At 40.6% G+C, this 25397-nt stretch overlaps 3 protein-coding genes across 11 annotated transcripts in view; 2 read left to right on the plus strand and 1 right to left on the minus strand.

Annotated features, from left to right (window-relative positions):
- Positions 1 to 1328, plus strand: part of LOC133543029 (KH homology domain-containing protein 4-like) — a 28861-nt gene extending 27533 nt beyond the window's left edge. For 3 of the 6 annotated variants that reach the window (XR_009804284.1, XM_061887389.1, XM_061887391.1), the window contains exons 14-15: positions 879 to 975; positions 1078 to 1328. Coding sequence is in view for 3 of the 6 variants with exons in the window: in XM_061887389.1 (XP_061743373.1) it covers positions 879 to 975; positions 1078 to 1084 (104 nt within the window). In the remaining 3 variants the exon portion in view is untranslated. Of the gene's footprint in view, positions 1 to 878 lie in introns of all 6 variants that reach the window. The other 3 variants (XM_061887390.1, XM_061887392.1, XM_061887393.1) reach the window with 3 other exon arrangements.
- On the minus strand, positions 1176 to 25171 carry LOC133543028 (fibronectin type III and SPRY domain-containing protein 2). 3 transcript variants are annotated; one of them, XM_061887386.1, is made up of 14 exons: positions 24734 to 25171; positions 20980 to 21090; positions 20799 to 20865; positions 20568 to 20663; positions 19521 to 19754; positions 18215 to 18237; positions 18030 to 18151; positions 14002 to 14157; positions 11876 to 12010; positions 9161 to 9314; positions 4152 to 4285; positions 3958 to 4090; positions 3722 to 3898; positions 1176 to 1589 (listed from the first exon to the last, which is right to left on the minus strand). In XM_061887386.1, the coding sequence occupies exons 2-14, from the start codon at positions 21057 to 21059 to the stop codon at positions 1337 to 1339; spliced, it is 1764 nt and encodes a 587-aa protein (XP_061743370.1). In that variant the 5' UTR covers positions 21060 to 21090; positions 24734 to 25171; the 3' UTR covers positions 1176 to 1336. The 3 variants fall into 3 exon arrangements, with proteins under 3 accessions (XP_061743370.1, XP_061743372.1, XP_061743371.1); XM_061887388.1 differs by lacking the exon at positions 24734 to 25171 and adding an exon at positions 23958 to 24124; XM_061887387.1 differs by lacking the exons at positions 20980 to 21090; positions 24734 to 25171 and having other exon boundaries at positions 20742 to 20865.
- Positions 24717 to 25397, plus strand: part of LOC133543027 (WASP homolog-associated protein with actin, membranes and microtubules) — a 45078-nt gene continuing 44397 nt past the window's right edge. For both annotated transcript variants that reach the window (XM_061887384.1, XM_061887385.1), the window contains exon 1: positions 24717 to 25389. In XM_061887384.1, the coding sequence (XP_061743368.1) occupies positions 24748 to 25389 (642 nt within the window). In that variant the 5' untranslated portion in view covers positions 24717 to 24747. The remainder of the gene's footprint in view (positions 25390 to 25397) is intronic.

Genomic DNA, 25397 nt, shown 5'->3' on the forward strand with positions numbered 1-25397 from the left:
ACAGTTACAGCGACTAACCCCCACTGTAACCCCTGTTGTAGCACCCACAGTAACAGCGACTAACCCCCGCTGTAACCCCTGTTGTAGCACCCACAGTAACAGCGACTAACCCCCGCTGTAACCCCTGTTGTAGCACCCACAGTAACAGCGACTAACCCCCACTGTAACCCGTGTTGTAGCACCCACAGTAACAGCGACTAACCCCCACTGTAACCCCTGTTGTAGCACCCACAGTAACAGCGACTAACCCCCACTGTAACCCCTGTTGTAGCACCCACAGTAACAGCGACTAACCCCCACTGTAACCCCTGTTGTAGCACGCACAGTAACAGCGACTAACCCCCAATGTAGCACCCACAGTAACAGCGACTAACCCCCGCTGTAACCCCTGTGTAGCACCCACAGTAACAGCGACTAACCCCCAATGTAACCCCTGTGTAGCACCCACAGTAACAGCGACTAACCCCCAATGTAACCCCTGTTGTAGCACCCACAGTAACAGAGACTAACCCCCAATGTAACCCCTGTTGTAGCACCCACAGTAACAGCGACTAACCCCCGCTGTAACCCCTATTGTAGCACCCACAGTAACAGCGACTAACCCCCGCTGTAACCCCTATTGTAGCACCCACAGTAACAGCGACTAACCCCCACTGTGACCCCTGTTGTAGCACCCACAGTAACAGCGACTAACCCCCGCTGTAACACCTGTTGTAGCACCCACAGTAACAGCGACTAACCCCCAATGTAACCCCTGTTGTAGCACCCACAGTAACAGCGACTAACCCCCGCTGTAACCCCTGTTGTAGCACCCACAGTAACAGCGACTAACCCCCACTGTAACCCCTGCTAACATGAATATGCTGTGTGCCTTGCAGCAGGTGTTGCTGAAGACAAGAGGTCCAGGGTGGAGGAGGACACGTCTGGCCTGGTGCCCTATGGAGGAGACTCCTCAGATGAGGAAGAGGAGAAGACGTAAGAACACTAACTCATGAGGCCTGACAAGGAACACTTTCTTCATCGATGAAATGAACATTTTTCTACCACCACAATAACAATAATAATATTGTTATGTAGGAAATGACCGGAAGAACTCAATCACCTCTCAAGTTTTTTTACACAAAAGAAAATCATGATTCCCCTCAACATTTTTCAACTCAGACGAATTTTGACACTTTTTAGGTTTCCTTGGTGGATTTCTCCTTTTTTAATGTGAATAGTGATGATCATATTTTACAGCAGTTGGCCAAGAAATGTAAAAACTTTTCTTCTCTTGGAAAATGAATGTTGTTCCCATGGAATATTCAAATAAAAAGTCATCAAATCTCTGGAGATGCTAATTCTGGAAGACATATCTGGGAGCCTCCATTCCATTGATGATGGTCAGAGCTCCTGGGCTGTCCAGACCAAAACAAGGGTGCACCAAGCGCTGGAAGTGACACTGGAAGGTGTGCAGGTGTTGTTTCAAATCCACGTTAAAGAAGCTCAGGGTTCCTCTCTCGTAGTCCAAAGCCACACCCACGTGGACTGGGTTCACCGTGATCCTCAGGTCAGGACTCCAGCCATCGTGCAGAAACTCGTACTTGTGTCTGAAACGTGGACGACAATATGGGAGATGACTAAAATGGAGGACAATATGGGAGATGACTAAAATGGAGGACAATATGGGAGATGACTAAAATGGAGGACAATATGGGAGATGACTAAAATGGAGGACAATATGGGAGATGACCAAAATGGACGGACGGAATGGGAGATGACTAAAATGGAGGACAGGATGGGAGATGACTAAAATGGAGGACAGGATGGGAGATGACTAAAATGGAGGACAGGATGGGAGATGACTAAAATGGAGGACAGGATGGGAGATGACTAAAATGGAGGACAGGATGGGAGATGACTAAAATGGAGGACAGGATGGGAGATGACTAAAATGGAGGACAATATGGGAGATGACTAAAATGGAGGACAATATGGGAGATGACTAAAATGGAGGACAATATGGGAGATGACTAAAATGGAGGACAATATGGGAGATGACCAAAATGGACGGACGGAATGGGAGATGACTAAAATGGAGGACGGGATGGGAGATGACTAAAATGGAGGACAGGATGGGAGATGACTAAAATGGAGGACAGGATGGGAGATGACTAAAATGGAGGACAGGATGGGAGATGACTAAAATGGAGGACAGGATGGGAGATGACTAAAATGGAGGACAGGATGGGAGATGACTAAAATGGAGGACAATATGGGAGATGACTAAAATGGAGGACAATATGGGAGATGACTAAAATGGAGGACAATATGGGAGATGACTAAAATGGAGGACAATATGGGAGATGACTAAAATGGAGGACAATATGGGAGATGACTAAAATGGAGGACAATATGGGAGATGACTAAAATGGAGGACAATATGGGAGATGACTAAAATGGAGGACGGGATGGGAGATGACTAAAATGGAGGACAATATGGGAGATGACTAAAATGGAGGACGGGATGGGAGATGACTAAAATGGAGGACGGGATGGGAGATGACTAAAATGTAGGACGGGATGTGAGATGACTAAAATGTAGGACAATATGGGAGATGACCAAAATGGAGGACGGTATGGGAGATGACTAAAATGGAGGACGGGATGTGAGATGACTAAAATGGAGGACGGGATGGGAGATGACTAAAATGGAGGACAATATGGGAGATGACTAAAATGGAGGACGGGATGGGAGATGACTAAAATGGAGGACGGGATGGGAGATGACTAAAATGTAGGACGGGATGTGAGATGACTAAAATGTAGGACAATATGGGAGATGACCAAAATGGAGGACGGTATGGGAGATGACTAAAATGGAGGACGGGATGTGAGATGACTAAAATGGAGGACAGGATGGGAGATGACTAAAATGGACGGACGGGATGTGAGATGACTAAAATGGAGGACGGGATGTGAGATGACTAAAATGGACGGACGGGATGTGAGATGACTAAACTGGAGGACAATATGGGAGATGTCTAAAATGGAGGACAGGATGGGAGATGACTAAAATGGAGGACAATATGGGAGATGACTAAAATGGACGGACGGGATGGGAGATGACTAAAATGGACGGACGGAATGTGAGATGACTAAAATGTAGGACAATATGGGAGATGACCAAAATGGAGGACGGTATGGGAGATGACTAAAATGGAGGACGGTATGGGAGATGACTAAAATGGAGGACGGGATGTGAGATGACTAAAATGGAGGACAGGATGGGAGATGACTTAAATGGACGGACGGGATGTGAGATGACTAAAATGGAGGACGGGATGTGAGATGACTAAAATGGACGGACGGGATGTGAGATGACTAAACTGGAGGACAATATGGGAGATGACTAAAATGGAGGACAGGATGGGAGATGACTAAAATGGAGGACAATATGGGAGATGACTAAAAAGAAACAACAAATGGAATGTTGATAATCATTTTGGTGACTTAACCCCCAATTCCAAGCTTTGATGCTGAGTGCCAAGCAGGGAGGTCATGGCTCCCATTGTTAGTCTTTGGTATGACTCGGCCGGGGTTTGAACTCACGACCTACCCATCTCCGGGCGGACACTCTAACCAGTAGGCCACTGAGCAGGTAAGCACTACTAATAAGGGCTGTGGTGACTGCAGCGTTGGGAAAAGGCCAAGATGGCGTCTCCAGGTGTCACCTGCCTACCTGGATGGAGTGAGGACGTGTCTCATGCACCAGGAGCTACTGTTTCCTCCCAGGTAGTGACTTCTCTCCGTGTCCTCATACGCCACGCCAATACGAAACTCTGTCTCCTGGTCCAGCGACACTTCCCAGTAATGGCGAGCACGCACTGGAATCAGATCCCCCAGGACCGCCACACAACTGCCACGCAGGAGAAGAAGAGTTATGGAGAAGAAGTCATTCATGTACTATTGGTGTACCTGGTGAAGTAGTTCTGGTCTAGACCCATAGCACTTATTGGTACTTCTTCATCCCCATAAAATAAGGTCAGACCGTCCTCTGAGAAGGACAAGCAGGGATGGGCAGTGTCCTCCATCAGGTGGAAGAAGGTACCTGTCCATCAGAAATAACTGCTCCATCAGTCCTAAATGTGATGGAAACATGTTCTTCTCACCAGTGGTGGAGATGGTGATGACATCACTCTTGTCGCTCTGACCGCCAACATTGACGGCCCTCACACACACGCTGTATTGATGGCCATCTTGGAGGGCAACCAGACTCTGGCAGGTGGGGATTGCTACCACACACCTGGGAACACCAAGGTCATCAATAATACACACACCACCCCGCCTTCCGCCCGATTGTAGCTGAGATAGGCGCCAGCGCCCCCCGCGACCCCAAAAAAAGGGAATAAGCGGTAGAAAATGGATGGATGGACCATCGAGGTAAATAATCAATACACTTAGCAACATTCTGTCATCTACACACACGTCACCATCAATAAGCAATACACTTTACAACATTCATTCAAAGGAACTCAAAGTAAAGCCGCTGCTCCTCCACATGGAGAGGAACCAGATGAGGTGGTTCGGGCATCTGGTCAGGATGCAATGCTCAGAGTAGTGTCTATTGTCATGATGTAGTAGAGTAGTGTCTATTGTCATGATGTAGTAGAGTAGTGTCTATTGTCATGATGTAGTATAGTGTCTATTGTCATGATGTAGTAGAGCAGTGTATATTGTCATGATGTAGTAGAGTAGTGTCTATTGTCATGATGTAGTAGAGTAGTGTCTATTGTAATGATGTAGTAGAGTAGTGTCTATTGTCCTGATGTAGTAGAGTAGTGTATATTGTCATGATGTAGTAGAGTAGTGTCTATTGTCATGATGTAGTAGAGTAGTGTCTATTGTAATGATGTAGTAGAGTAGTGTCTATTGTCCTGATGTAGTAGAGTAGTGTATATTGTCATGATGTAGTAGAGTAGTGTCTATTGTCATGATGTAGTAGAGTAGTGTCTATTGTAATGATGTAGTAGAGTAGTGTCTATTGTAATGATGTATTAGAGTAGTGTCTATTTTAATGATGTAGTAGAGTAGTGTCTATTGCAATGATGTAGTAGAGTAGTGTCTATTGTCATGATGTAGTAGAGTAGTGTCTATTGTCATGATGTAGTAGAGTAGTGTCTATTGTAATGATGTAGTAGAGTAGTGTCTATTGTCATGATGTAGTAGAGTAGTGTATATTGTCATGATGTAGTAGAGTAGTGTCTATTGTCATGATGTAGTAGAGTAGTGTCTATTGTAATGATGTAGTAGAGTAGTGTCTATTGTAATGATGTATTAGAGTAGTGTCTATTTTAATGATGTAGTAGAGTAGTGTCTATTGCAATGATGTAGTAGAGTAGTGTCTATTGTCATGATGTAGTAGAGTAGTGTCTATTGTCATTATGCAGCAGAGTGGTGTCTATTGTAATGATGTAGTAGAGTAGTGTCTATTGTAATGATGTATTAGAGTAGTGTCTATTGTAATGATGTAGTAGAGTAGTGTCTATTGTAATGATGTATTAGAGTAGTGTCTATTTTAATGATGTAGTAGAGTAGTGTCTATTGCAATGATGTAGTAGAGTAGTGTCTATTGTCATGATGCAGTAGAGTGGTGTCTATTGTCATGATGTAGTAGCGTAGTGTATATTGTAATGATGCAGTAAAGTAGTAGTGTGTATTGTAATGATGTAGTAGAGTAGTGTCTATTGTCATGATGTAGTAGAGTAGTGTCTATTGTCATGATGTAGTAGAGTAGTGTCTATTGTCATGATGTAGTAGAGTAGTGTATTGTAATGATGTAGTAGAGTAGTGTCTATTGTAATGATGTAGTAGAGTAGTGTCTATTGTAATGATGTAGTAGAGTAGTGTCTATTGTCATGATGTAGTAGAGTAGTGTCTATTGTCATGATGTAGTAGAGTAGTGTCTATTGTCATGATGTAGTAGAGTAGTGTCTATTGTAATGATGTAGTAGAGTAGTGTCTATTGTCATGATGTAGTAGAGTAGTGTCTATTGTCATGATGTAGTAGAGTAGTGTCTATTTTAATGATGTAGTAGAGTAGTGTCTATTGCAATTATGTAGTAGAGTAGTGTCTATTTTCATGATGTAGTAGAGTAGTGTCTATTGTCATGATGTAGTAGAGTAGTGTCTATTGTCATTATGTAGTAGAGTAGTGTGTATTGTCATGATGTAGTAGAGTAGTGTCTATTGTCATGATGTAGTAGAGTAGTGTCTATTGTCATTATGTAGTAGAGTAGTGTCTATTGTCATGATGTAGTAGAGTAGTGTCTATTGTCATGATGTAGTAGAGTAGTGTCTATTGTCATTATGTAGTAGAGTAGTGTCTATTGTAATGATGTAGTAGAGTAGTGTCTATTGTAATGATGTAGTAGAGTAGTGTCTATTGTAATGATGTAGTAGAGTAGTGTTTATTGTCATGATGCAGTAGAGTAGTGTCTATTGTCATGATGTAGTAGAGTAGTGTATTTTAATGATGTAGTAGAGTAGTGTATTTTAATGATGTAGTAGAGTAGTGTCTATTGTAATGATGTATTAGAGTAGTGTCTATTTTAATGATGTAGTAGAGTAGTGTATTTTAATGATGTAGTAGAGTAGTGTCTAATGTAATGATGTATTAGAGTAGTGTCTATTTTAATGATGTAGTAGAGTAGTGTTTATTGTCATGATGCAGTAGAGTAGTGTCTATTGTAATGATGTAGTAGAGTAGTGTCTATTTTAATGATGTAGTAGAGTAGTGTATTTTAATGATGTAGTAGAGTAGTGTCTATTGTAATGATGTATTAGAGTAGTGTCTATTTTAATGATGTAGTAGAGTGGTGTTTATTGTCATGATGCAGTAGAGTAGTGTCTATTGTCATGATGTGGTAGCGCAGTGTCTATTGTAATGATGTAGTAGCGTAGTGTATATTGTAATGATGCAGTAAAGTAGTAGTGTGTATTGTAATGATGTAGTAGAGTAGTGTCTATTGTCATGATGTAGTATAGTGTCTATTGTCATGATGTAGTAGAGTAGTGTCTATTGTCATGATGTAGTAGAGTAGTGTCTATTGTCATGATGTAGTAGAGTAGTGTCTATTGTCATGATGTAGTGTCTATTGTAATGATGTAGTAGAGTGATGTGAATTGTAATGATATAGTAGTGTCTATTGTCATGATGTAGTAGAGTAGTGTCTATTGTAATGATGTAGTAGAGTAGTGTCTATTGTCATGATGTAGTATAGTGTCTATTGTCATGATGTAGTAGAGTAGTATCTATTGTCATGATGTAGTAGAGTAGTGTCTATTGTCATGATGTAGTGTCTATTGTAATGATGTAGTAGAGTGATGTGAATTGTAATGATATAGTAGTGTATATTGTCATGATGTAGTAGAGTAGTGTATATTGTAATGATGCAGTAGAGTAGTGTCTATTGTAATGATGTAGTAGAGTAGTGTATATTGTAATGATGCAGTAGAGTAGTGTCTATTCTAATGATGTAGTAGCATAATGTATATTGTAATGATGTAGTAGAGTAGTGTCTATTGTCATGATGTAGTATAGTGTCTATTGTCATGATGTAGTAGAGTAGTGTCTATTGTCATGATGTAGTAGAGTAGTATCTATTGTCATGATGTAGTAGAGTAGTGTCTATTGTCATGATGTAGTGTCTATTGTAATGATGTAGTAGAGTAGTGTCTATTGTCATGATGTAGTGTCTATTGTAATGATGTAGTAGAGTGATGTGAATTGTAATGATATAGTAGTGTCTATTGTCATGATGTAGTAGAGTAGTGTCTATTGTAATGATGTAGTAGAGTAGTGTCTATTGTCATGATGTAGTATAGTGTCTATTGTCATGATGTAGTAGAGTAGTATCTATTGTCATGATGTAGTAGAGTAGTGTCTATTGTCATGATGTAGTATAGTGTCTATTGTCATGATGTAGTAGAGTAGTGTCTATTGTCATGATGTAGTAGAGTAGTGTCTATTGTCATGATGTAGTAGAGTGATGTGAATTGTAATGATATAGTAGTGTCTATTGTCATGATGTAGTAGAGTAGTGTCTATTGTAATGATGTAGTAGAGTAGTGTCTATTGTCATGATGTAGTATAGTGTCTATTGTCATGATGTAGTAGAGTAGTGTCTATTGTCATGATGTAGTAGAGTAGTGTCTATTGTCATGATGTAGTGTCTATTGTAATGATGTAGTAGAGTGATGTGAATTGTAATGATATAGTAGTGTCTATTGTCATGATGTAGTAGAGTAGTGTCTATTGTAATGATGTAGTAGAGTAGTGTCTATTGTCATGATGTAGTATAGTGTCTATTGTCATGATGTAGTAGAGTAGTATCTATTGTCATGATGTAGTAGAGTAGTGTCTATTGTCATGATGTAGTGTCTATTGTAATGATGTAGTAGAGTGATGTGAATTGTAATGATATAGTAGTGTATATTGTCATGATGTAGTAGAGTAGTGTATATTGTAATGATGCAGTAGAGTAGTGTCTATTGTAATGATGTAGTAGAGTAGTGTATATTGTAATGATGCAGTAGAGTAGTGTCTATTCTAATGATGTAGTAGCATAATGTATATTGTAATGATGTAGTAGAGTAGTGTCTATTGTCATGATGTAGTATAGTGTCTATTGTCATGATGTAGTAGAGTAGTGTCTATTGTCATGATGTAGTAGAGTAGTATCTATTGTCATGATGTAGTAGAGTAGTGTCTATTGTCATGATGTAGTGTCTATTGTAATGATGTAGTAGAGTGATGTGAATTGTAATGATATAGTAGTGTATATTGTCATGATGTAGTAGAGTAGTGTATATTGTAATGATGCAGTAGAGTAGTGTCTATTGTAATGATGTAGTAGAGTAGTGTCTATTGTAATGATGTAGTAGAGTAGTGTCTATTGTCATGATGTAGTAGAGTAGTGTCTATTCTAATGATGTAGTAGAGTAGTGTATATTGTAATGATGTAGTAGAGTAGTGTATATTGTAATGATGCAGTAGAGTAGTGTCTATTCTAATGATGTAGTAGCATAATGTATATTGTAATGATGCAGTAGAGTAGTGTCTATTCTAATGATGTAGTAGCATAGTGTATATTGTAATGATGTAGTAGTGTGTACTTACTGTGTGACATGGCGGTCATTGGCATCAAGTGTCAACTGTTGGAGTTCCAGTGTGTAGGAATCGACAGGATCACAGTTTCCTGACTCCCAGCGAATTAGAGCAGCCTCTGTGCAGCTGCAACACTCCTTCAACTTCAGCACTGGAGGTGAAGGCACTGCACACAAGAATATTATCATGAACAATAATCAGTACTCCTGTTACTCTATGTACTAACTATAATACTGTTCAATAATAGCACTCCTTTAGTCTTTACCCTCCAGTAGTATTATTACAGTATTTGATATACACTAGTATTATTGCAGTACAGTAATGTTTGTTCTCCAGTAGTAGTAGTATTACAGTAGAGTAATGATCTCAGTAGTAGTAGTAGTATAACAGTAATGATCTTAGTAGTAGTAGTAGTAGTAGTATAACAGTAATGATCTTAGTAGTAGTAGTAGTATAACAGTAATGATCTCAGTAGTAGTATTACAGTAATGATCTTAGTAGTAGTAGTAGTATAACAGTAATGATCCTAGTAGTAGTAGTAGTATAACAGTAATGATCTCAGTAGTAGTATAACAGTAATGATCTCAGTAGTAGTATAACAGTAATGATCCTAGTAGTAGTAGTAGTATAACAGTAATGATCCTAGTAGTAGTAGTAGTATAACAGTAATGATCTCAGTAGTAGTAGTAGTATAACAGTAATGATCTCAGTAGTAGTAGTAGTATAACAGTAATGATCCTAGTAGTAGTAGTACAACAGTAATGATCTTAGTAGTAGTAGTAGTATAACAGTAATGATCTTAGTAGTAGTAGTAGTATAACAGTAATGGTCTCAGTAGTAGTAGTATAACAGTAATGATCTTAGTAGTAGTATTACAGTAATGATCTCAGTAGTAGTAGTAGTATAACAGTAATGATCTCAGTAGTAGTAGTAGTAGTATAACAGTGATGATCTTAGTAGTAGTATAACAGTAATGATCTTAGTAGTAGTAGTAGTAGTAGTAGTAGTAGTATAACAGTAATGATCTTAGTAGTAGTATAACAGTAATGATCTTAGTAGTAGTAGTAGTAGTAGTATAGCAGTAATGATCTTAGTAGTAGTAGTAGTATAACAGTAATGATCTTAGTAGTAGTATTACAGTAATGATCTCAGTAGTAGTAGTAGTATAACAGTAATGATCTTAGTAGTAGTAGTAGTATAACAGTAATGATCTCAGTAGTAGTAGTAGTATAACAGTAATGATCTTAGTAGTAGTAGTAGTATAACAGTAATGGTCTCAGTAGTAGTAGTATAACAGTAATGATCTTAGTAGTAGTATTACAGTAATGATCTCAGTAGTAGTAGTAGTATAACAGTAATGATCTCAGTAGTAGTAGTATAACTAATGATCTTAGTAGTAGTATAACAGTAATGATCTCAGTAGTAGTATTACAGTAATGATCTCAGTAGTAGTGGTATTACAGTAATGATCTCAGTAGTATTACAGTAATAATCTCAGTAGTAGTAGTATTATTACAGTAATGATCTCAGTAGTAGCGGTATTATTACAGTAATGATCTCAGTAGTATTACAGTAATGATCTCAGTAGTAGTATTGCAGTAATAATCTCAGTAGTAGCGGTATTATTACAGTAATGATCTCAGTAGTAGTATAACAGTAATGATCTCAGTAGTAGTATTACAGTAATAATCTCAGTAGTGGTATTACAGTAATAATCTCAGTAGTAGCGGTATTATTACAGTAAAGATCTCAGTAGTAGTATAACAGTAATGATCTCAGTAGTATTGCAGTAATAATCTCAGTAGTAGTGGTATTATTACAGTAATGATCTCAGTAGTAGTATAACAGTAATGATCTCAGTAGTAGTATTGCAGTAATAATCTCAGTAGTAGTAGTAGTATTACAGTAAACTCAGTAGTAGTAGTAGTATTACAGTAGAGTAATGATCTCAGTAGTAGTATTACAGTAATGATCTCAGTAGTGGTATTACAGTAAACTCAGTAGTAGTGGTATTATTACAGTAATGATCTCAGTAGTAGTAGTAGTATAACAGTAATGATATCTGTAGTAGTATAACAATAATGATCTCAGTGGTAGTATTACAGTAATGATCACAGTAGTAGTGGTATTATTACAATAATGATGTCAGTAGTAGTCGTATTATTACAGTAATGATCTCAGTAGTAGTGGTATTATTACAATAATGATGTCAGTAGTAGTCGTATTATTACAGTAATGATCTCAGTAGTAGTGGTATTATTACAATTATGATCTCAGTAGTAGTGGTATTATTACAATAATGATGTCAGTAGTAGTCGTATTATTACAGTAATGATCTCAGTAGTAGTGGTATTATTACAATTATGATCTCAGTAGTAGTATTACAGTAATGATCTCAGTAGTAGTGGTATTATTACAATTATGATCTCAGTAGTAGTATTACAGTAATGATCTCAGTTGTAGTGGTATTATTACAGTAATGATCACAGTAGTAGTAGTGGTATTACAGTAATGATCTCAGTAGTAGTAGTAGTGGTATTACAGTAATGATCTCAGTAGTAGTATTACAGTAATGATCTCAGTAGTGTAGTGGTATTATTACAGTAATTATCTCAGTAGTATTACAGTAACAGTAGAGTAATGATCTCAGTAGTATTATTATTATTCCAGTAATGATCTCAGTAGTAGTATTAGTAGTATTATTAGTATTAGTATTAGTAGTATTACCTGTGAGGTAGAGTACCTTGTCGCTGGCGGGGCTGATGCCGGTGGTGTTGGTGGCTGTCAGCCACACTTCATACTGAGCTCCAGGCAGCAGGTCTGTCAAAGAGCACTGACTTTCTTTCACTTTCACTTTGTGCACTGAAAGAAAAGCACAGTTCATGATCATTAGTGCTGTCAATGAATCAACTTTCAAGAGGTTCTATTTCTAATATTTTACAGAAGGTTAAGACTTTGTCAGCTTCCTTTGGAAGTAAGCACACCTGTCACTCATCTTTGCACTGACCAGGGGCCTCATGTATCAACTTTGACACACAGTCATGGTACTGATCAGAGGCCTCATGTATCAACTTTGACACACAGTCATGGTACTGACCAGGGGCCTCATGTATCAACTTTGACACACAGTCATGGTACTGACCAGGGGCCTCATGTATCAACTTTGACACACAGTAATGGTACTAACCAGGGGCCTCATGTATCAACTTTGACACACAGTCATGGTACTGACCAGGGGCCTCATGTATTAACTTTGACACACAGTCATGGTACCGACCAGGGGCCTCATGTATCAACTTTGACACACAGTCATGGTACTGACCAGGGGTCTTGTATATCAACTTTGACACACAGTCATGGTACTGACCAGGGGCCTCATGTATTAACTTTGACACACAGTCATGGTATTGACCAGGGGCCTCATGTATCAACTTTGACACACAGTCATGGTACTGACCAGGGGTCTTGTATATCAACTTTGACACACAGTCATGGTACTGACATGGTGGAGGAAGGACCCGCCTTGGTGTCACATGACCGTGTATGTTGTGAGAATAAAGGGAGTCCTTGGTACCTTGATGATAGAATTACACAGTCATGGAAGGACCTTTGTGTCTCTTCTTCTTCTTCACATTCTTCCTGATGTCCAACCAGTTCTTTATTCCACATCCAATTTCTTCTTATTATTATTTTTACTTTCTTCTTCACCTTCTTCCTTATGTCCAACCAGTTCTTTATTTCACATCCAATTTCTTCTTCTTCTTCTTCTTCTTCTTCTTCACCTTCTTCTTCACCTTCTTCCTGATGTCCAACCAGTTTTTTTTCCACATCCAACTTCTTCTTCTTCTTCTTCTCCTTCTTCTTCTTCTTCTTCTTCTTTTTCAGCTTCTTCTTCACCTTCTTCCTGATGTCCAACCAGTTCATTCCACATCCAATTTTTTCTTCTTCTTCATCCCCTTTTTCCTGATGTCTGACCAGTTCTTTATTCCACATCCTTCTTCTTCTCCTTCTTCTTCTTCACCTTCCTCCTGATGTCCAACCAGTTCTTTATTCCACATCCTTCTTCTTCTTCTTTACCTTCTTCCTGATGTCCTACCAGTTCTTTATTCCACATCTATCTTCTTCTTCTTCTTCACCTTCTTCCTGATGTCCAACCAGTTCTTTATTCCACATCCTTTGTCGTCTTCTTCTTCACCTTCTTCCTCAACTTCTTCTTCTTCACCTTCTTCCTGATGTCCAATCAGTTCTTTATTATTCATCCATCTTCTTCTTCTTCTTCTTCTACTTCACCTTCTTCCTGATGTCCAATCAGTTCTTTATTATACATCCTTCTTCTTCTTCTTCACCTTCTTCCTGATGTCCAATCAGTTCTTTATTCCACATCCATCTTCTTCCTTCACCTTCTTCCTAATGTCCGACCAATTATTTTTTGTTCCACAACTCTCTTCTTCTTCACCTCCTTCTTCTTATTCCTGATGTCCAACCAATTACAATCAAAAGTGTAGGTACACTTGTAAAGAACATGATGTCATGGCTGTCTTGAGTGTCCAATCATTTCTACAACTCTTATTTGTTTGTGATGTAGTGATTGGAGCACATACTTGTTGCTCACAAAAAACATTCATGAAGTTTGCTTCTTTTATGGATTTATTATGTCTCTACTGAAAATGTGAGCAATCAAAAGTATACATACAGCAATGTTCATATTTGCTTACATGTCCCTTGGCAAGTTTACCTGCAATAAGGCGCTTTTGGTAGCCATCCACAAGCTTCTGTAGTAGTAGTATTCTTACAGTAATGATCTCAGTAGTAGTAGTAGTAGTAGTAGTAGAGCAGACATGCAGGTGTGTTACCTGGTGGTGCCGCAGTGGGTGTGTCCTGCAGCACAGGTGTGTAGTACAGCTCGTAGTAGTCCACCGTGTCGTCAGAGAACAGAGTCCAGCACACACGCAGAGATGTGTGTGTGGCCGAGTTGGCCATTTGGGGGTTTATGACTGGAGCTGATGGAGCTGAGGACATAACATGATGTCAATAGGTCATCATCTTCCTGCAACAATGTTGATGGAGTCCACCATGCTATCATCTACCTGCAACAATGTTGATGGAGTCCACCATGCTATCATCTACCTGCAACAATGTTGATGGAGTCCACCATGCTATCATCTACCTGCAACAATGTTGATGGAGTCCACCATGCTATCATCTACCTGCAACAATGTAGATGGAGTCCACCATGCTATCATCTACCTGCAACAATGTTGATGGAGTCCACCATGCTATCATCTACCTGCAACAATGTTGATGGAGTCCACCATGCTATCATCTACCTGCAAAAATCTTGATGGAGTCCACCATGCTAACATATACCTGCAACAATGTTGATGGAGTCCACCATGCTATCATCTACTTGCAACAATGTTGATGGAGTCCACCATGCTATCATCTACCTGCAACAATGTTGATGGAGTCCACGATGCTATCATCTACCTGCAACAATGTTGATGGAGTCCACCATGCTATCATCTACTTGCAACAATGTTGATGGAGTCCACCATGCTATCATTTACCTGCAACAATGTTGATGGAGTCCACCATGCTAACATATACCTGCAACAATGTTGATGGAGTCCACCATGCTATCATCTACTTGCAACAATGTTGATGGAGTCCACCATGCTATCATCTACCTGCAACAATGTAGATGGAGTCCACCATGCTATCATCTACCTGCAACAATGTTGATGGAGTCCACCATGCTATCATCTACTTGCAACAATGTTGGAGTCCACCATGCTATCATTTACCTGCAACAATGTTGATGGAGTCCACCATGCTAACATATACCTGCAACAATGTTGATGGAGTCCACCATGCTATCATCTACTTGCAACAATGTTGATGGAGTCCACCATATTATCATCTACCTGCAACAATGTTGATGGAGTCCACCATGCTATCATCTACCTGCAACAATGTAGATGGAGTCCACAATGCTATCATCTACCTGCAACAATGTAGATGGAGTCCACCATGCTATCATCTACCTGCAACAATGTTGATGGAGTCCACCATGCTATCATCTACTTGCAACAATGTTGATGGAGTCCACCATGCTATCATTTACCTGCAACAATGTTGATGGAGTCCACCATGCTAACATATACCTGCAACAATGTTGATGGAGTCCACCATGCTATCATCTACTTGCAACAATGTTGATGGAGTCCACCATGCTATCATGTACCTGCAACAATGTAGATGGAGTCCACCATGCTATCATCTACCTGCAACAATGTTGATGGAGTCCACCATGCTATCATCTACTTGCAACAATGTTGATGGAGTCCACCATGCTATCATTTACCTGCAACAATGTAGATGGAGTCCACAATGCTATCATCTACCTGCAACAATGTAGATGGAGTCCACCATGCTATCATCTACCTGCAACAATGTTGATGGAGTCCACCATGCTATCATCTACCTGCAACAATGTTGATGGAGTCCACCATGCTATCATCTACCTGCAACAATGTTGATGGAGTCCACCATGCTATCATCTACCTGCAACAATGTTGATGGAGTCCACCATGCTATCATCTACCTGCAACAATGTAGATGGAGTCCACAATGCTATCATCTACCTGCAACAATGTAGATGGAGTCCACCATGCTATCATCTACCTGCAACAATGTTGATGGAGTCCACCATGCTATCATCTACTTGCAACAATGTTGATGGAGTCCACCATGCTATCATCTACCTGCAACAATGTTGATGGAGTCCACCATGCTAACATATACCTGCAACAATGTTGATGGAGTCCACCATGCTATCATCTACTTGCAACAATGTTGATGGAGTCCACCATATTATCATCTACCTGCAACAATGTTGATGGAGTCCACCATGCTATCATCTACCTGCAACAATGTAGATGGAGTCCACAATGCTATCATCTACCTGCAACAATGTAGATGGAGTCCACCATGCTATCATCTACCTGCAACAATGTTGATGGAGTCCACCATGCTATCATCTACCTGCAACAATGTTGATGGAGTCCACCATGCTATCATCTACCTGCAACAATGTTGATGGAGTCCACCATGCTATCATCTACCTGCAACAATGTTGATGGAGTCCACCATGCTAACATATACCTGCAACAATGTTGATGGAGTCCACCATGCTATCATCTACCTGCAACAATGTTGATGGAGTCCACCATGCTATCATCTACCTGCAACAATGTTGATGGAGTCCACCATGCTATCATCTACTTGCAACAATGTTGATGGAGTCCACCATGCTATCATTTACCTGCAACAATGTTGATGGAGTCCACCATGCTAACATATACCTGCAACAATGTTGATGGAGTCCACCATGCTATCATCTACTTGCAACAATGTTGATGGAGTCCACCATGCTATCATCTACCTGCAACAATGTAGATGGAGTCCACCATGCTATCATCTACCTGCAACAATGTTGATGGAGTCCACCATGCTATCATCTACTTGCAACAATGTTGGAGTCCACCATGCTATCATTTACCTGCAACAATGTTGATGGAGTCCACCATGCTAACATATACCTGCAACAATGTTGATGGAGTCCACCATGCTATCATCTACTTGCAACAATGTTGATGGAGTCCACCATGCTATCGTCTACCTGCAACAATGTTGATGGAGTCCACCATATTATCATCTACCTGCAACAATGTTGATGGAGTCCACCATGCTATCATCTACCTGCAACAATGTAGATGGAGTCCACCATGCTATCATCTACCTGCAACAATGTAGATGGAGTCCACCATGCTATCATCTACCTGCAACAATGTTGATGGAGTCCACCATGCTATCATCTACTTGCAACAATGTTGATGGAGTCCACCATGCTATCATTTACCTGCAACAATGTTGATGGAGTCCACCATGCTAACATATACCTGCAACAATGTTGATGGAGTCCACCATGCTATCATCTACTTGCAACAATGTTGATGGAGTCCACCATGCTATCATGTACCTGCAACAATGTAGATGGAGTCCACCATGCTATCATCTACCTGCAACAATGTTGATGGAGTCCACCATGCTATCATCTACTTGCAACAATGTTGATGGAGTCCACCATGCTATCATTTACCTGCAACAATGTAGATGGAGTCCACAATGCTATCATCTACCTGCAACAATGTAGATGGAGTCCACCATGCTATCATCTACCTGCAACAATGTTGATGGAGTCCACCATGCTATCATCTACCTGCAACAATGTTGATGGAGTCCACCATGCTATCATCTACCTGCAACAATGTTGATGGAGTCCACCATGCTATCATCTACCTGCAACAATGTTGATGGAGTCCACCATGCTATCATCTACCTGCAACAATGTAGATGGAGTCCACAATGCTATCATCTACCTGCAACAATGTAGATGGAGTCCACCATGCTATCATCTACCTGCAACAATGTTGATGGAGTCCACCATGCTATCATCTACTTGCAACAATGTTGATGGAGTCCACCATGCTATCATCTACCTGCAACAATGTTGATGGAGTCCACCATGCTATCATCTACCTGCAACAATGTTGATGGAGTCCACCATGCTATCATCTACCTGCAACAATGTTGATGGAGTCCACCATGCTATCATCTACCTGCAACAATGTTCATGGAGTCCACCATGCTAACATATACCTGCAACAATGTTGATGGAGTCCACCATGCTATCATCTACCTGCAACAATGTTGATGGAGTCCACCATGCTATCATCTACCTGCAACAATGTTGATGGAGTCCACCATGCTATCATCTACCTGCAACAATGTTGATGGAGTCCACCATGCTATCATCTACCTGCAACAATGTTGATGGAGTCCATCATGCTTCTGACGTCCGACAGGTCAGCAAGAGGCGTGTCAAAGTCCAGACGTGTGGACAAGGTGAGGTCCATCTCTTCTTTGGCAAAGTCCTCCATTCTTCGGAGGAGCAGGAAGTGAGGACTTGATCATGAATCACATGCTGCAACAGCACTTCTTTACCTTTTAATGGTGGCAACCACAACCTGTCATGGGAAGGGGAGAGAGTAGTCAGTGTGCAGCTTACATGTAACAATAAGTCAACACAAACATGCTGCTGAGTACATTTCCTAGTGGGCGTGTCCAATTGTGTTGAGTACATTTCCTAGTGGGCGTGTCCAATTGTGTTGAGTACATTTCCTAGCGGGCGTGTCCAAATGTGTTGAGTACATTTCCTAGTGGGCGTGTCCAATTGTGTTGAGTACATTTCCTAGTGGGCGTGTCCAATTATGTTGAGTACATTTCCTAGTGGGCGTATCCAATTGTGTTGAGTACATTTCCTAGCGGGCGTATCCAATTGTGTTGAGTGTTGAGTACATTTCCTAGTGGGTGTGTCCAATTGTGTTGAGTACATTTCCTAGTGGGCGTGTCCAATTATGTTGAGTACATTTCCTAGTGGGCGTGTCCAATTGTGTTGAGTACATTTCCTAGTGGGCGTGTCCAATTGTGTTGAGTACATTTCCTAGTGGGCGTGACCAATTGTGTTGAGTACATTTCCTAGTGGGCGTGACCAATTGTGTTGAGTACATTTCCTAGTGGGCGTGTCCAATTGTGTTGAGTACATTTCCTAGTGGGCGTGTCCAATTGTGTTGAGTACATTTCCTAGTGGGCGTGTCCAATTGTGTTGAGTACATTTCCTAGTGGGCGTGTCCAATTGTGTTGGAGTGCATTTCCTAGTGGGCGTGTCCAAATGTGTTGGAGTGCATTTCCTAGTGGGCGTGTCCAAATGTGTTGAGTACATTTCCTAGTGGGCGTGTCCAAATGTGTTGTTTGAGTACATTTCGTAGTGGGCGTGTCCAAATGTGTTGGAGTACATTTCCTAGTGGGCGTGTCCAAATGTGTTGGAGTGCATTTCCTAGTGGGCGTGTCCAAATGTGTTGAGTACATTTCCTAGTGGGCGTGTCCAAATGTGTTGAGTACATTTTGTAGTGGGCGTGTCCAAATGTGTTGGAGTACATTTCCTAGTGGGCGTGTCCAAATGTGTTTGAGTACATTTCCTAGTGGGCGTGTCCAAATGTGTTGGAGTACATTTCCTAGTGGGCGTGTCCAAATGTGTTAGACTACACTCTTTGTGGGCGTGTCCAAAGTGGAGTACATTTCCTAGTGGGCGTGTCAAAGGTGTTACAGTATATTCCTAGTGGGCGTGTCCAAAGGTGTGAAGTACATTTTCGTAGTGGGCGTGTCCAAAGGTGTTAATACAAATCTTAGTGAGCGTGTCATGTTTTCAGGGTTGATTAATAGAAGTTGTAGTTGAGAGGATGTTGAGTACCTTGAGAAAAAGCCTGACATCGTGGCTGCGGTAAACCTCCTTGGCTTCCTCAATGAGCTCCTTGGAGGCGTCCAGGTGTTCCCCACAAGCAAGCAGCTGAGTGTACAAACTCTGCAACTTGTTCCTCTTCTGCTCCTCCAGCCCTGCAGCAGCAGCATCATGACCCTGGGACAAGGTGTGCAGCACCTGGTTGTAGTGATGCTCCAAGTGCTGCTCACGACGCCCAAAGTTCTCCTGCTCACACACCAACACAATCACATCATAGTAACATTCACACACTTATTTGTCATTGACATAAATAAGTGTGAATGTTAAGTCATCAATGACACAAATACGTGTGTGAATGTTATCGTCATTAATGATAATACCATTCACACACTTATTTGTCTCATTAATGACATAACATTCACACACGTATTATTATAGTTGTCATATTTACATAACATTCCCACTTGTTTGTCATTAATGACATAACTTAAATTACTATTATTATAAACACCTAACAGTCGAATAATTTATGTTAGCAGTCACACAAAGGTTGTTGTTGTTTTACTACAATCACATGTTGTAGTTTATGGTGATTGTTTTCTCCACACTCACACACTCGCATTGTACCTCCACACTCACACACTCACATTGTACCTCCACACTCACACACTCACATTGTACCTCCACACTCACACACTCACATTGTACCTCCACACTCACACACTCACATTGTACCTCCACACTCACACACTCACATTGTACCTCCACACTCACACACTCACATTGTACCTCCACACTCACACACTCGCATTGTACCTCCACACTCACACACTCACGTTGTACCTCCACACTCACACACTCACATTGTACCTCCACACTCACACACTCGCATTGTACCTCCACACTCACACACTCGCATTGTACCTCCACACTCACACACTCACATTGTACCTCCACACTCACACACTCGCATTGTACCTCCACACTCACACACTCACATTGTACCTCCACACTCACACACTCACATTGTACCTCCACACTCACACACTCACATTGTACCTCCACAGTCAGGAAGATTTCCTCCAAGTGTCCTGCAAACTTTTCCATCTCGTCCACTTTTTCTTCTAACTGAAGTCTTCTGCTGGCCATTTCACTCTCAAGTTGGGAAATAAACCAGTTTTAAGTTAAAACCAATAGTCATATTTTATTAATGTTGTGTATCACAATAGTCACATTTGAGCTGTGTTCTTAATAAAGTGTCCCCAGTGAAAGAGAAATAGAGGTCATTACTTCCATGTGATGCATGTCAGATGAATCTTCACTTTGTTTTGTAGAATTGTGTTGCATCTCTTCTTCTCTACAACCACACACATCCATGTGGACAACATCATCATCATCATGGACGATATAATCATGTACAACCTACTAGTAATGGTGATTATAAAGGTAAGAAAAAGAGAGTTGTGTTTACCTGATGAAGTTTGCAGAGCAGCAAGTTGAGTGAATGTGAGCAGCAGAGGACAGAAATAGAAGCTGGTCACGTGACGACATGCCAGCGACACAAATAAACAGCAACTTGATGCTGAAATAGGAGATGTAAATATGGCTTCATTTCGGACATCATTTCGACATTTGTGACTCAAACAGCAAAATGGGAGATGTAAATATGATATCAAGCTGTAAATTCTTTATTCCGACATTTATGACTCAAAGAGCAAAGTTGACTATCAAGAGGAAGGTGCCTTCACTGCCCCTCGTAATACCCAAAAGGGCTTCATGTGCTGATTGTTGTTGGAAACGTGCATGCCATGCATATTAACTGCTGATAAAGCAATCAGATGCCGGAAACAACCCAAAGAAATATTTGTAATAGCAACCTGAGCATTCATTAACAACGAATGAATATCCGACATTGTGTGTTGGCCCTGAACGCACCTTGCGACAGAATAATCCAGGGGTGGCCACACTTTTTCTGCAGGCGAACTACTTTTCAATTGACCAACTTGAGGGGATCTACCTCATTTATATATATCATTTATATTTATTTATTTATGAAAGAGACATTTTTGTAAACAAGTTAAATGTGTTTAATGATAATACAAGCATGTGTAACACATATAGATGTCTTTCTTTCACAAAGACAAGAATATAAGTTGGTGTATTACCTGATTCTGATGACTTGCATTGATTGGAATCAGACAGTAATGATGATAACGCCCACATTTTCAAATGGAGGAGAAAATAAGTTGTCCTTTCTGTACAATACCACATGAAAGTGGTTGGTTTTTGGCATCTAATTCATCCAGCTTCCATACACTTTACAAGAAAAACATTGGCGGCAAATTCCGTAGCTTGCTTGATTGACATTCACGGCACCCGAGGGTCTTGTGAGATGACGCTGGCTGCTGCCAGTTCATTATTATGAAAAAATGACAGAGAGGAAGGCGAGAAACACTTTTTATTTCAACAGACTTTCGTGCCGTCCCTTCCGTCAAAACTCTAAAGGCCGACTGCACATTTCCTATCTTCACAATGAAAGCCCTGCTTCATGCCGCCTGCGCTAACAAAATAAGAGTCTCGGAAAGCTGGCGTGCACAAGTGATGTGCACGCCAGCTTTCTGAGGGATCGCTTGTGCACGCCAGTTTTCCGAGACTCTGCATTTAGTTAGCGCAGGCAGCATGAAGCAGGGCTTTTATTGTGAAGATAGGAAATGTGCAGTCGGCCTTTAGAGTTTTGACGGAAGGTACGGCGCGAGAGTCTGTTGAAATAAAAAGTGTTTCTCGCCTTCCTCTCGGTCATATTTTCATAATAATGATCTTGCAGCAGCCAGCGTCATCTCACAAGACCCTCCGGTACCGTGAATGTCATTTAAGTGACGTCTTGGTGAAGATTGATGATCACTCATTTTTAGGTCTATTTTTTTTAAAAGCCTGGCTGGAGATCGACTGACACACCCCCCGCGGTCGACTGGTAGCTCGTGATCGACGTAATGGGCACACCTGGAATAATGGCTGTCGTGGTTTTTTTGACTGATTGATACTTTTATTAGTAGGTTGCACAGTACAGTACATATTCCGTACAATTGACCACTAAATGGTAACACCCCAATAAGTTTTTGAACGTGTTTAATTCGGGGTCCACCTTAATCATCCAACCACTATTCATAATGCAAAAAAGGGCCATCAGACTGATACATAACACAGGACCCCGAGAACACACTAATAGATTATTTATAAAAACATTTTTATTTAAAACTACCAGATCTCATCCAACTCAAGACTGCCCAAATGATTTATAAAACAAGTAAAGATTCACTTCCAACAGGGTTACAGAGAAGATTTTTACAGAGAGAAGGGAATTATAATTTAAGAGGAGAACTACTTTTTAAGATCCAATATTGTAGAACAACGCAGAAACGAATGAGTATAACAATAGCAGGGGTTAAAATATGGAACTGTTTAAAGGATGAAATAAAACACAGCAGCAACATAAACCAGTTTAAAAAGCTTTTTAAATCATTTATCATTAGTAAATATAAGAAAGAAGAGCAAACATTGTTTTAGAAAGACAATAATATATAATATGTATATAAATACAATTTATGATTTCATAATTATACATATAGGTTATATTAAAATGTATATATTACCACTTTATATGGAATTTAAATAAGTTGTATATATATATGATATGTGTATATATATGTGTATATGTATATATATATGTGTGTATATGTATGTATATATATAAGTGTACAAATGTATATGTTTGATTTAAATGTTAAACTGTGTATATGAGACGTGTGCTACATATATGTTGCTTATATATTGTTAAAAAAAAAAAAGTAATATAAGTGAAGCATGTTTTAGATTTTATATATTTTGAACCTTGTTCTTGTTGTGATGGGGTAGGTTTATATAAGCGTTGCTTCAACCTACACCCTTTCTGCTCAATCAGTGCTCAAATGAGTGTTTTTTTTTTTTTGTTTGTTTGTTTTCTCTTTTCTTGTTGTTGTTCTTTGTTTTATGTGAAGATTGCCGAAATAAAATACATTGATTGATTGATTGATTTATGATCTAAAATCATAAAATATTATGTAGCGTCTTTCACAGCATTTTAGTTCAAATAATGCCTTTTTTAAAAGGATTAGACTTCCATTTATGGCTCACCTGCACTGGCTTCCTGTGCACTTAAGATGTGACTTTAAGGTTTTACTACTTACGTATAAAATACTACACGGTCTAGCTCCATCCTATCTTGCCGATTGTATTGTACCATATGTCCCGGCAAGAAATCTGCGTTCAAAGGACTCCGGCTTATTAGTGATCCCCAAAGCCCAAAAAAAGTCTGCGGGCTGTAGAGCTTTTTCATTTCGGGCTCCAGTACTCTGGAATGCCCTCCTGGTAACAGTTCGAGATGCCACCTCAGTAGAAGCATTTAAGTCTCACCTTAAAACTAATTTGTATGCTCTAGCCTTTAAATAGACTCCCTTTTCAGACCAGTTGATCTGCCGTTTCTTTTCTTTTTCTTCTATGTCCCACTCTCCTTTGTGGAGGGAGTCCGGTCCGATCCGGTGGCCATGTACTGCTTGCCTGTGTATCGGCTGGGGACATCTCTGCGCTGCTGATCAGCCTCCTCTTAGGATGGTTTCCTGCTGGCTCCGCTGTGAACGGGACTCTCGCTGCTTTGTTGGATCCGCTTTGGACTGGACTCTCGCGACTGTGTTGGATCCATTATGGATTGATCTTTCACAGTATCATGTTCTCATAGTCATCATTGTCACCGATGTCCCACTGGGTGTGAGTTTTCCTTGCCCTTATGTGGGCCTACCGAGGATATCGTAGTGGTTTGTGCAGCCCTTTGAGACACTAGTGATTTAGGGCTATATAAGTAAACATTGATTGATTTTCTACCGCTTGTCTCTTTCGAGGTTGCTAAGTATTATAGTTTTCGTGTTGTATGTTCTTTTTGTCCCGGAAAACCCTTGAAATGTTTTCCTTCAAAAATTTATAATATTAAATGGTAATTTGGTGAAGACGGGAACGGTATATCTATTAGCAGTAGTCCCATATTTACTAGTACTGTTACTAGTAGTCAAATAATTACTACTACTAATACTAGTAGAGAAAACGGAACACTTTTGAATAGTCTTTGCTTCCGTTTCTTACGGCTTGTTGTGCCGGTGGCAGAATATCCGACATTATGTCTTGCCCCCTGAACGCACCCTGCGTCAGAGCGATGGCGGCCGTGATAAAGACGGAAGACTTCTGTACAACAAGGGCAGCAGCTTTAAGACCGCCTCAAGTGTCTCAGAAAGACGCCGACTGTGAGCGTCCAGACAGTTTAGAAGGCTGGGTGGCGGTGAAAAGCAACATCTTCGAGGACGCCGAGGTCTTCAAGTTAGCTTTTATCGTCCAGTGGAACGTCATCGAGAGCAAGTTCGCGGTCACGTGTCACAACAGAACTTTACAAAGACGACAAAAAGATGGCGAAGACAAAGTTGTTCCAACAACAACAAGTTGGGCCGCACTTTTCTCCGTGGGCGACTTGAAGTCTGTCCACCAGCATCTGAGTGGTGTGGGCGACGTGCTGGCCTCCTGCTTCCCGGACTTGTCGCACCTGCACGCCGCCCAGGTGTGGCAGGTGTGGGACATGTTGACCTCTGGCGGCACGCCGGATGAACAGGAAGTGGACCTTTGTTGCCGGAAGTTGGAGAAGTACTTGGCCGCCGCCATTGACGTGTGCGGCACGGAGATCGTGTTGGACACGCTCTTCTCCCGCCATGCGCGTGACCTGGAGGACTACTTTGACGACATGCAGGAGTTGAAGAGCAAGACTTTGCACAGCGACATGTCCAGGGCCAAAGCTCACCTGCGTCAGGTACCTGC

This window comes from Nerophis ophidion, linkage group LG25, assembly GCF_033978795.1.
Source record: "Nerophis ophidion isolate RoL-2023_Sa linkage group LG25, RoL_Noph_v1.0, whole genome shotgun sequence".
NCBI lineage: Eukaryota > Metazoa > Chordata > Actinopteri > Syngnathiformes > Syngnathidae > Nerophis > Nerophis ophidion.

What these genes read in the sequence shown, in the direction of transcription:
- LOC133543028 (XM_061887386.1), bottom strand. Translation starts at nt 21,059, where the DNA reads ATGTCGTCACGTGACCAGCTTCTATTTCTGTCCTCTGCTGCTCACATT. An exon ending in TGCTCTGCAAACTTCATCAG is followed by an intron (nt 20,866 to 20,979) that starts GTAAACACAACT and finishes GTGTGGTTGTAG; the next exon opens with AGAAGAAGAGATGCAACACA. An exon ending in AATGACCGCCATGTCACACA is followed by an intron (nt 4,286 to 9,160) that starts GTAAGTACACAC and finishes TGGTGTTCCCAG; the next exon opens with GTGTGTGGTAGCAATCCCCA.